The sequence below is a fragment of the Ceratotherium simum genome, chromosome 33 (assembly GCF_057802395.1).
Source record: "Ceratotherium simum simum isolate JZ-2026a chromosome 33, ASM5780239v1, whole genome shotgun sequence".
In the NCBI taxonomy this organism is placed as follows: Eukaryota; Metazoa; Chordata; class Mammalia; order Perissodactyla; family Rhinocerotidae; genus Ceratotherium; species Ceratotherium simum.
In genome coordinates this window covers 7,910,446-7,922,664 of record NC_141932.1, presented here as the reverse complement: position 1 = coordinate 7,922,664, position 12,219 = coordinate 7,910,446, and the positions used below count along the sequence as shown (strand labels likewise).

The following is a 12,219-nucleotide window of genomic DNA, read 5'->3' as shown; positions in this document are numbered from 1 at the left end:
CCGAGCCACTTTTCTATATTTGGAACACAGTTTGGGTTTCTACATGAATCTGTGCTCCCTGAATAGCAATTCTTTGATCCCAGATAAACACTTTGCCTCTTAGACTGGTTTCTGTTTTTGTGGGTTGACAGTACATTACTATTAACTAAACTCCAGAATTTAGTTACATTTCACTCTTTTTAACACAGTCGTTTTTCTCTTTCAGGACCCAATCCAAGAAATCACATTACATTTAGTGATCTTGTCTCTCAGTCTCTTCTGCTCTGTGACATTTTTTCAGCATTTCCATGTTTTGCATGACAGGTTTGAGGAATGCTGGTTTGACACATTTTAGAATGTCCCTAAAGTTAAATTTCTCTGATGGTTTTCTCATGGATACACTGGGTTGATAGATTTTTGAGAGGAATATTGCATCTAACTATAGCATAGACTGTCAGAGGGTTCATGCAATGAGCTTGAGTTATCTCGGGTGATGTTAATCTTGATCAGTTAGTTAAGAGAGTGTTCACCAGGTTTCTCCACTGTAAAGATACTGTGCTGTGTGGTGCGTGTCTGGGGTGGAGAACAGGTGTTGAATTCAGCTCCACCAACTGGAGGGCTAAGTAGCCATATACATTATTTGCCAGTCTTCTGTGTGAAAGCGATGTCTCTTCTCCCTCGTTTATTTGTTGATTCAATTGTGTATTCATATCAGCACAAACTCGTTTACACTTATTTCATACTTTCTGTTATAATTCTATGCTATGCATCGTATTTTGTTGCTTCAATGGTTCCTGATTTGGTGGCTGGGAACTGCAATACAGTAAAAACAATATATATCTGGTCTTTGTCCCAGGTTCTTGGTACAGAGCTTCAAAAACCCTGGAATTTCCGGAATGATAGGAGTGTCTTTGTTATGCTAATGAAGTAACTGAAATGTGCCTGCATCTGTGTGTGTGTGTGTGTGTGCTCGCTTACAGGAGACTGGACACCAGAAAGACCAACCACATGATTGGTTTGGAACAGTCAGCGACCAAAAGTTCGGCGAGGGGAAGGAAGCTGGGGATTAAGCTCAATCACATGGCCAGTGATTTCATCAATCATGCCCAGGTCACAAAACTCTGATTAAAACATCTGGAGAGAGAAGCTCCAGGGAGAGTCCTAGTGGGGAACAGAAGCTACTGTGCTGGGGACCCTCCCAGATCTTGCTCCACGTATCCCTTGATCTGGCTGTTTCTCGGTAACCTTTATAGTGAAATGATGTCAAATGTCAAAACCAAAACAAGTATTAACCAGTTTGATGTCCTTCCTTCCGGGGAAAACAACCCATGAGTTGGGGGAGTGTAGTGTCTCACAAGCAGTGGAGACACTTCTGAGGGATTTGGGGAAAGAGGGAGTTTTATAGAGCGTTAGAAGGGGCAACTGGCAAACAGGGCAAGAGTGGCTAGGAGGTCTGGGGTTTCCATACAAGGCAGGAGGGTCCTGTTTTCTAGGCTAAAGTAAGCTAGCTATGGCCGAGTTGGAGGATTGTGATTGGTGTATGTTAGGTTTCCTTGACAGGTGCTTCCCATAAGTGCAGGCTGAGCTGGGTTTAGATTTGTGAGCTGGCTGGGCCACTGGGGCTGCCTGCATTTGTGGATTCGCGTAGAGGAGTTAACCTTATCAATGATCGCCACAGGTATAGCACTTTCCTGAGTTCTGCGAGTCGTCCTAGTGAAAATGGAATCACCGCGGACATTTAGAAGCCTTACATTTGTATTTGGCTGGCAGAAGTGTGGGGGGTTTGGGAATGCCTGAGACTCCTGACTGGTTCTGAAGTGGGGCAGTTCTGGGAAGGACTTCGCCCTTCACTTGTGGGGTCTGTACTAACGCCAGATCATGTCAGAGTTGCATTGAATTGTGGGACACTCTGTTGGTGTCAGAGAAGTAGTGAGAGAACACCGGAGCTTTTTCAGATCGGCTGCTGAGTTCCTTTGATATGGCCCCTATCTTCTGTGTTTGGAGCACTTCCTTGCTGTGTTTGCCACTACAAGAGCCTCCTGGCTCATCTTATCTCTTCCCTACTCCTGCCTAAGAATCAGCCATTTCTCCAAGGAGCCTTTTATCAGAGGATGGTATTAGAAACCCGGATGTAGGTGCTGTGGGTTCTCATCGATATTTGGGTATCATGCCTATTAGCCCTCTAAGCAGACAGACCTTGGGAATATCTGTTGACATACATTTTCTCTGGATCTGTGTGTCTACTGACCTATCTACAGCTAACTCTGTGTTCATACTGATGTTCCTGACTCTACTCCAGTGCCATGGGGTCCAATTTAGCTTTTCCCCCTCGATTTTCTGTCCCTGTCTCTATCGTTAAGTATCAGGGCATTCTATGTCTTTGAAGTGCCTTGCATCTCTTCTTCCACGACCCTGTGCCCTCTGCACGCTGCCTATCACCTCTCTTCGCTCTGCCCCCATTGTGCCCTGCTCTCTCACACACCTGCAACATTCCAACTTTGCCAGCCACTGTGTACCTTCACCAGAAAGTCAAGCACTTTGAAATATCGATCTTGGTAAATATCATCCCTGTGGGTTGTTGCAGGGTGTAGTCAAAAGGGTGGAAAGTGTCCCCTCCCCTTATGTTTAGGCATCCAAGGTCAGGAGATGCCTGTGTTCTTCCATATACGAGCACATGGAGATCCACTTGGGCATGATGACTGTGTGAATGTGATTATACAAATGGGAATGTGTGAGTATGGGTGAGTGTGTGTAAATGTGAGTATGTGCTTGTCTTTGATGAGTGTATGGGCAAGTGTGAGTTTGCTAAGGAAAGTGTATGCGAGCATGCGGGTAAGTGTGTGAGGGCCTATGGCTGTGTATTTGAGTGTGTGCTCTGCATACACGTGTTTGCATCTATGTGTAAATGTTTGTGTGTCGGTGTGTGTGTTTGTGCAGTGTGGGTTGTCCACCATTAGGGCTCTAATCCCTGACTTGGATGTGGGGAGTACTAGCCAGTGGACATGGATCCCATTGCATGTTTGTGTTTAGAAAAAAGCAAAGGATTAATTTCAAACCTTCTTCATTAATTACAAAAGCAATGAGAGCTGGTTGCGGAAATTCGGCCCTAAATAGGTGTAGAAAAACGTGGTGAATATCCACGACTATTTAAATGAGTAAGCAGCATTGGCTTATCTGGTAGTTAAAGGAATTGTAGAATCTGTCCATTTAACCATCTGATGCTGGTGGTTTTATTTGTGAGGGACTCATAAACTTCTCCCTTTCTGTAGTTATTGTTCTGCTTAGAACACGTCAGTGTTTAGAACACTGAAAATGAGATCTAGCCTCTTAACAGATTTTTTAGTGTATGATACTTTAAGGACTGTAGGTACAACCTTGTGCAAGAGAGCTCTGGAGCTTGCTTCAATAAAATCTTATAATCTTTTATTTCCCTTTTTGACAGTTTTCTTGCCTATGCTTATTTGTGTTTTCACCGATTGGATTTTTTTTTTTTTTTTTTTTGCAGTGATGTGCCTACATCCAAAAACTAATCGATGGAACTGGCTGGTTTGCGACCAGATTAAATCTAACTTAGCTTAGGGACGATTGATGTTGAGTTTTTCTACCCACAAACGTGGTGTGATTTTACACTTGTTTATGTCTTCCTACATCTAGTTCAGAAATTTTGTATGGTCTTTCTGATATATGATCGACACATTTTTTTAGATTTAATGTTAGGTATTTTATATTGTCATTTTGTAACGGCATCCCTAATCTCCAGATGTGGCTTGCATATTGTAATTTTTGTACATATGTAGAAAATGTTTAGTATGTTTTGAAGCCATGTCGTGGGTTCAAATTGATTTGGAATACAAAATCATTGAATTGGCACCCTTCCCTGGAATGCTAAACTGCAATCCTCTACTTCCAACAAGAGCCGTGAGGTGTAGAAGAGTCAAGGTGGAGATGAAGTGGACTCGGAAAGAAAACAGCCTCCTAACAGACAAATTTAATGAAACAAATTCAATATGGGTGCATACATTTCATTATCGAAAATATACACTATCTGAAAAACATTGGTATTTATTTCATCACTGTGTCATATGGAAAGTATGAGACAAAGGATCAAACACCATGGCAAAAGGTAAACGTAATTTTTCTTACATCAAATGAGATACATTCTTCTGAGGCCAGGTGGCATGATCTCAGTGTAAAATGCAACCAGAAAACTACATACAGTAAAATATAACAATAAGCAAAAATCGACAATATCTATATGAGGTTTAAGATCGTCTAGTAAAAAAAGCAGAAACTGAAATTTATAACATAGAAGAAATCTTAAAAATCACCATATAATATGAGCCACCTGAAGAATAAACACATGCGGTCAATAAGATTTACTATATCTCGACTTGGGTTTTCTACAAAGTAAAAAGCACACAGATTGACATGGTGACTTCACCATGAGTTCATGAAACTGACAAATAGACACATTTCACCATAGAGAAAGCTGGTAAAGGCTTCTCAATATCAGTCCTCCACGGAGGGCAGGGAAGAGAGGGAAGAGCTACAGCCTTTCCGAATTGAAGGGAGGAGGGGACATAAATCCATGCTGACTTTGCTACACTTGAAAATATACAAACACTTGGGAATTACAGCCTGATAATTTGTTCTCATTGTAAAATAATGCTCGACTGTCCTAACACATTCAGAATCCATAAAATGTCTAACATGGAACTGAAATTTGGTAATCCCAGTCCTCAAGGAAACCCAGAGTTCACCATTCTGAGTCTATTTCTCAAGTTTCTTTCCTATGACCACCCAAGTTCTACTTTTTATGAACACACTGTGTCTGAACTAGGTCCTGCTGGTCATCTGGAAGAGTCCGAGGAGTAGCAGGGCTTCGCTCTCACTCCCAGAGATGCCTCTTCTGCAGAATAGTCGGTTCCCTTCACTGAAGCCTCCTCGGGTCCTCTGACAGCCTCAGCTGTCTCCTCTCGGGGGAAGAGGGGCACCACTCTCCCCTCTAGGAGGAGCTCCGGGCTTCTCCTCCATTCTCAGCTGGGCCCTGGGGACCTGGGAGTGGGGCTGGGAGCAGCCAGCCCTCAGCAGGGAAGACATAGGCCGCCTGGGTGGCCATGGCGTAGAAGGTCTGCACCAGGTCGGACAGAGGCCCCCGGAGCCGGGCGAGCTGGGCGAGCTGCTCCCAGGGCAGCGGCGAATGCACCTGCTGGATCTGCGCCTGAACTACGTCCTGATAAATGGCCTCAGATATGGTGCGCAGGGAGGTCACCAGGGTTCTCCGAAGTGGAGGCGGCTGGTCTCCTGGAGACCTGGATCTGGGCCGCTTGCTGCGCCCAGTGCTCCTCCTCCGGGGTCTCCTGGAGCAGGCATCCCGGGTCTCTTCACTCTCACGGCTGTGGCCTGCGTCGGGGACCTTTGGTTTCTTTGTAGCCAAAGTCATATTGCGCTCATTTGCAGAAGCCCCTGCACAGGAAGTAAGCGGGTGAGAGACTTGCCAGATCAATTCCCATGAACCGCCATGGCGGGGATCCCACCATGCGCGTTCCGCCTTCCCGTGAACCCCACCTAGCTCCTGCTCCTTCCCGCCCCCTCATCTCTAGCCTGAGGCAGTGCCACGCCCGCCCTGCGTCCCCCAATGCTCCCTGGATCCCAGAGTCTCCAAACCCGCTTCAGCCACTGAACGACCCCTTTCGTGCCCACGCACTGGATAGGTTACCTGCTTTTCTGTCCGTACCCTTCCGGACCACAAGGAAGATCCTACCTGTTGTGACGCGCCGCTGTCCCGGAACCCATTTTCCTCTTCCTGGAGCTCTCCTGATGGGAGCAGCCTTCTGGTTCTGTGGATAAAGTCGGAGTTTGAGTGACTTCCTGCAACCGGAGACCCTGGAAACCTAGTCCGAACTGGACGTGCAAGGAACCAAGGTTACAACCCAAACTGCCAGCAGTGCCTGGAGTCCAGGATCTGCAAGGCCTGGCTGTCAAAGCACAGCCACTTCCTTCTTGGGAGGCTGACTTACTCCATGTCCTGTCTCTTCTCCCCAGAAACATCACATCTTACCTGAGGGAGCAATGCAGTTGTTTCTGCCTTTGAGCTCAGTTTCTTTGGAGTTCTCCTCACCTGTCTTGGGCTCTGACTCTGCAGAAAAAGATGGAATTTAGTGACTGGCCTCCCTTGGGGCAACAAAATCGTCTAGGCCAACCCTGACCCATATTTGTTGGTAGTTCTCTCCACCGCAGCAGTTTAGCCAGTGTCCAGTGCGAACCAGAGTAATACGGTTCCAGGGGATCATAGTTACATTTCTCAAAGCCCTCCTGAAGGCTAGGTGACGTTTCCTAGCACCGACCTCAAAATAAAACCCAACCGAAGACGCAAAACTCCGTATCCCTGATGCCACCCCTCCTTCCAGCGTCCATACGGACAGCCCAGGGCCCTACCTCGCCTTCGGGTGCAGCTGTCTCTTAAGTGAGAAGAGGGTGACTTGCCCTTTTCTTCGAAAGGTTTCTCCTCCACATCTGAGTCCCTTTCTTGAAAGAAGTTCTGTTGGAAAGTGGGCTGGTCCGTGGGGCGTGGGATGGAGGGGCTATGGGGGTCTTGGTCTTCGGTTGCTGATTCCATGTGGAAGCCCAAACGAAAGACCTTCTCTCCGACGCGTCCGCAGTCAGGAGTGAAGGTTGGCCTGATGGACCTGCCTTTGATTCTTTCCTCGGCAGGGCGTGGCTCGCTCCTATTGGCCGAAAACCTTCCACTTTCCCGCCGCTCATCAGCGCCTCAGCTGAGCTCAGATTAGTAATGTTGCTGGTTGTGGCTGTACTGGAGAAACCCACAGAGACGAGGAACCCCTTTTGCAGGGTCCTGGCATAGTGTCAAAAGGCAGGATAGCGAAGCCAGGGGCCAGAGGGACCCGAGGGCAGGGAACTCCTCCCTATCTTACTCCGGGCCCAATTCCCACCCCCAGTTGTTGAAGAGCCTCCCTGGATTTCTGCCTCTGCTTCCACCGTGAAGTGAGAAGTGAAGAGTGCCCCCGGGTGCAGGGGTTACGCAGGCTCATCGGAGGGTTTCTTCCACAGCCATGGAATACATCTCTTTTCAACATTCTTCTCTCTGATAATTTCACCCTGTACAAGTCACAGGAAAAGTGAACTTTAAAAAATGTATTTACCAGAACCATTATGTAAATGGGGTATTTCTCTCCCTTGTTCCCACTCTTGGCAAAAGAGTGAGGACGCTCTGTCCTAGATCCTTAAGTTACTGGATTTCACTATCAGAAAATTTACAAGTCAGTCTTAGCTATAACTATATCTGACAAACAGCATATCTTTATATAAAAATGAAACCAGCAATGAACGAAAAATAATTAATTGTAAACATAGTTTCCCACTAATGATTTCTTTTCTTTAAAGCTCTTATGATGGAAATTTTAAACATTCACACAATTAAAGAAAAGAAAGCGAATCTCTGTTTACCCTTAAGACCCCTGCAAAGTGTGCCAAAGTCTCGCCCTTCTTGTGCATCCTCTCCAAAGTTCTCCTTGGGGATGGGAGTTGAGTGGGAAATGGAGCTGGAGTGGTTTAATGCAAGTCCCAGAATTACAGCTTTCTCTAATAAGTAAGTTGAGAGCCATAAAAATCATCTCCAATAAATAATTCTTCAGGGATATAGAAGACAAGAAAAAGAGTCCCAGGCTATTATTATAACACTAAACTATGTTTCAAATTTCTTAATTTCGTCTAATACCCGGTTCATATTCACATTCTCCCAAAGTAGTCAAACATATGTTTTTCGTGCTGTTTTTTTGAAGCAGGACCTACACAAACTTTCTACTTACTCTTACTAATTCTAACATTAAAACTGGTACATTCTGTCTGCAAATATAATTTACAACCAGTTAAAAAATTGAAGTGCATACTTGCAACTCCCATCACTCTGAGAGAAGCAATATGCAGAATACAAAAAAATTAATTTCTACCCTTTCACAACAAAAGGGAGGCGATCCACAGCAGGTTGAAGAACATTTGGAAAGAGGATTCACAGGTTAGTAAAGTCGGGATGATATTGTGTTACGTTGCATACAGTCATTGGCCATTGACATCCCCTACAAGCCTGTATGCAATGGTGTGATTCTACTGATCTTCAAAAGAGACAATATGAGTCAACTCTTAATTTAACCAACTGAGGGACACCTAACAAACATGATATTTTGTAACTCAACTTTCTCTGACCACCCTTGAGGTTGGATGCCTCTTTACACGTGAAATGATCATTTGTTTTTGTTTTACTCTGAAATGTTTTCATAGATTCTTCCTTTATTTGTATTTGATTCGTTTGTATTTTACTGTTCATTTAGAGTAAAACAGATTTTACTTGAATGGTGTTTCTCACACAGCATCCTACTCTGCTGATGCCCATCCATCTGTCCAAGAAGAGATCTGTCCTGGATCTGTTCTCACAAGTCACCCACCTGTCAAGAAACCTGAGATGACGTCCATCCACCTGGCACAGCTTTCCATCAAAAGACTTGAACTGGGTCCCTCTTACTTCAAGGACCAGCCTAAGGATGGGAGGTGGACTTCTTCACGGCGCCCAAGCTGCACGGAAGCAGTTTGTCCAGGATCCCACTCTCTTTGCCACGCTGGGACTCACAGTATGCACAAGGTTTGCAGTGCATGGCAGGAATATCCCAAGGAAGAGAAATAGAGGCGAAAGGCTTGGCAGCCGCCACAATGTGAAAGGGATTCTAACGCCTTAAGGAAGCAGTGTGAGGGTGATGAGTCTCTTTCCCCCATGTTATTGAGATAAAATGGACATATAACATTGTGTGAGTTTAAAGTATACAAAGCGATGATTTGATACTCATGTCTATTGCGAAATGAATAGCAAAATAGGATTAGTTAACACCTCCAACACGCCACATAATTATTTTCTGTGTGTGTGGTGAAAACATTTGAAATCTATTTTCTGAGGAACTTTCAAGTATATAGCACAGAACTTTTAGCTATAGTCACCATAGTGTACATTAGAATCCCAAAACTTATTCGTCTTACTAGTGGAAGTTTGTACTCTTGACCAACATCTCCCCGTATCCCCAGCCCCCATCCCTGCCAACCACCGTTCTCCTCTCTGTTTCTGTGAGTTTGGCCTTTCTTAGACTCCATATAAGTAATATCCTACAGTATTTGTCTTTATGTGAGTGACTTATCTCACTTAGCATTGTGCCCTCAAGGTCCATCGATGTTGTGGCAAATAGCAGGATTTCCTTCTTTGGTGGTTTTGAATAATATCGCGCTGTATATGCACACCACGTTTTCTATATCCGTTGAAGTGAACCTCAATAAAATGGAAGGCTCCTCTTACTTCCTCACCTTCGAGATTTGAGAGTGCTCCCCCCAAGTCTCCTTCTTTCCCACAAGGCCAGTTGGCATCTTCACACTTGAAAGAAAAAAAATCTACCTTCTACAAATCCACGCAATTTAATCCCAGATAGCAGGTGGTTTTTGTGTGTGTGTGTGTGTGTGTGTGTGTTTGTTACCATCAACACTCACCTCAATTTTTTTTCTTTTCCTGATCGGTGAAAACAGGATTTTGTTCTCTCCTTCCCCAACCCAGGTCCATTGGGCCATTTCTACATGAAAAAGCTTTAAATATGCTAGCATTCCTGCATGTAATCATATTTTAAGTGACTGCCATTTCTCTAAGGATGTATATGTGTTATAAGTTAGCCCCAAATGCTCCTAACTGAACTTGAATTTGGTTGATGTGTTTGTGAGTTGAATGCCACATCTGACTATAGCATAGACTGTCAGAGGGTTCATGCAATGAGCTTGAGTTATCTCGGGTGATGTTAATCTTGATCAGTTAGTTAAGAGAGTGTTCACCAGGTTTCTCCACTGTAAAGATACTGTGCTGTGTGGTGCGTGTCTGGGGTGGAGAACAGGTGTTGAATTCAGCTCCACCAACTGGAGGGCTAAGTAGCCATATACATTATTTGCCAGTCTTCTGTGTGAAAGCGATGTCTCTTCTCCCTCGTTTATTTGTTGATTCCATTGTGTATTCATATCAGCACAAACTCGTTTACACTTATTTCATACTTTCTGTTATAATTCTATGCTATGCATCCTATTTTGTTGCTTCAATGGTTCCTGATTTGGTGGCTGGGAACTGCAATACAGTAAAAACAATATATATCTGGTCTTTGTCCCAGGTTCTTGGTACAGAGCTTCAAAAACCCTGGAATTTCCGGAATGATAGGAGTGTCTTTGTTATGCTAATGAAGTAACTGAAATGTGCCTGCATCTGTGTGTGTGTGTGTGTGTGCTCGCGCTTACAGGAGACTGGACACCAGAAAGACCAACCACATGATTGGTTTGGAACAGTCAGCGACCAAAAGTTCGGCGAGGGGAAGGAAGCTGGGGATTAAGCTCAATCACATGGCCAGTGATTTCATCAATCATGCCCAGGTCACAAAACTCTGATTAAAACATCTGGAGAGAGAAGCTCCAGGGAGAGTCCTAGTGGGGAACCGAACCTACTGTGCTGGGGACCCTCCCAGATCTTGCTCCACGTATCCCTTGATCTGGCTGTTTCTCGGTAACCTTTATAGTGAAATGATGTCAAATGTCAAAACCAAAACAAGTATTAACCAGTTTGATGTCCTTCCTTCCGGGGAAAACAACCCATGAGTTGGGGGAGTGTAGTGTCTCACAAGCAGTGGAGACACTTCTGAGGGATTTGGGGAAAGAGGGAGTTTTATAGAGCGTTAGAAGGGGCAACTGGCAAACAGGGCAAGAGTGGCTAGGAGGTCTGGGGTTTCCATACAAGGCAGGAGGGTCCTGTTTTCTAGGCTAAAGTAAGCTAGCTATGGCCGAGTTGGAGGATTGTGATTGGTGTATGTTAGGTTTCCTTGACAGGTGCTTCCCATAAGTGCAGGCTGACCTGGGTTTAGATTTGTGAGCTGGCTGGGCCACTGGGGCTGCCTGCATTTGTGGATTCGCGTAGAGGAGTTAACCTTATCAATGATCGCCACAGGTATAGCACTTTCCTGAGTTCTGCGAGTCGTCCTAGTGAAAATGGAATCACCGCGGACATTTAGAAGCCTTACATTTGTATTTGGCTGGCAGAAGTGTGGGGGGTTTGGGAATGCCTGAGACTCCTGACTGGTTCTGAAGTGGGGCAGTTCTGGGAAGGACTTCGCCCTTCACTTGTGGGGTCTGTACTAACGCCAGATCATGTCAGAGTTGCATTGAATTGTGGGACACTCTGTTGGTGTCAGAGAAGTAGTGAGAGAACACCGGAGCTTTTTCAGATCGGCTGCTGAGTTCCTTTGATATGGCCCCTATCTTCTGTGTTTGGAGCACTTCCTTGCTGTGTTTGCCACTACAAGAGCCTCCTGGCTCATCTTATCTCTTCCCTACTCCTGCCTAAGAATCAGCCATTTCTCCAAGGAGCCTTTTATCAGAGGATGGTATTAGAAACCCGGATGTAGGTGCTGTGGGTTCTCATCGATATTTGGGTATCATGCCTATTAGCCCCTCTAAGCAGACAGACCTTGGGAATATCTGTTGACATACATTTTCTCTGGATCTGTGTGTCTACTGACCTATCTACAGCTAACTCTGTGTTCATACTGATGTTCCTGACTCTACTCCAGTGCCATGGGGTCCAATTTAGCTTTTCCCCCTCGATTTTCTGTCCCTGTCTCTATCGTTAAGTATCAGGGCATTCTATGTCTTTGAAGTGCCTTGCATCTCTTCTTCCACGACCCTGTGCCCTCTGCACGCTGCCTATCACCTCTCTTCGCTCTGCCCCCATTGTGCCCTGCTCTCTCACACACCTGCAACATTCCAACTTTGCCAGCCACTGTGTACCTTCACCAGAAAGTCAAGCACTTTGAAATATCGATCTTGGTAAATATCATCCCTGTGGGTTGTTGCAGGGTGTAGTCAAAAGGGTGGAAAGTGTCCCCTCCCCTTATGTTTAGGCATCCAAGGTCAGGAGATGCCTGTGTTCTTCCATATACGAGCACATGGAGATCCACTTGGGCATGATGACTGTGTGAATGTGATTATACAAATGGGAATGTGTGAGTATGGGTGAGTGTGTGTAAATGTGAGTATGTGCTTGTCTTTGATGAGTGTATGGGCAAGTGTGAGTTTGCTAAGGAAAGTGTATGCGAGCATGCGGGTAAGTGTGTGAGGGCCTATGGCTGTGTATTTGAGTGTGTGCTCTGCATACACGTGTTT

The 12,219-nt window shown here is 45.2% G+C and overlaps 1 protein-coding gene across 1 annotated transcript; it reads right to left on the bottom strand.

The window, feature by feature from the left end:
• Positions 1–4,984: 4,984 nt before the first annotated feature.
• LOC147912765 (protein FRG2-like) lies at positions 4,985–5,442 on the bottom strand. The gene has a single exon (XM_087422343.1). It carries the CDS (start codon positions 5,420–5,422, stop codon positions 4,985–4,987), a length of 438 nt encoding a protein of 145 aa, XP_087278469.1. The 5' UTR covers positions 5,423–5,442.
• Between the last annotated feature and the right edge of the window lie 6,777 nt (positions 5,443–12,219).

Coding starts and splice junctions, on each gene's coding strand:
- LOC147912765 (XM_087422343.1), bottom strand. CDS start 5,422: ATGACTTTGGCTACAAAGAAACCAAAGGTCCCCGACGCAGGCCACAGC.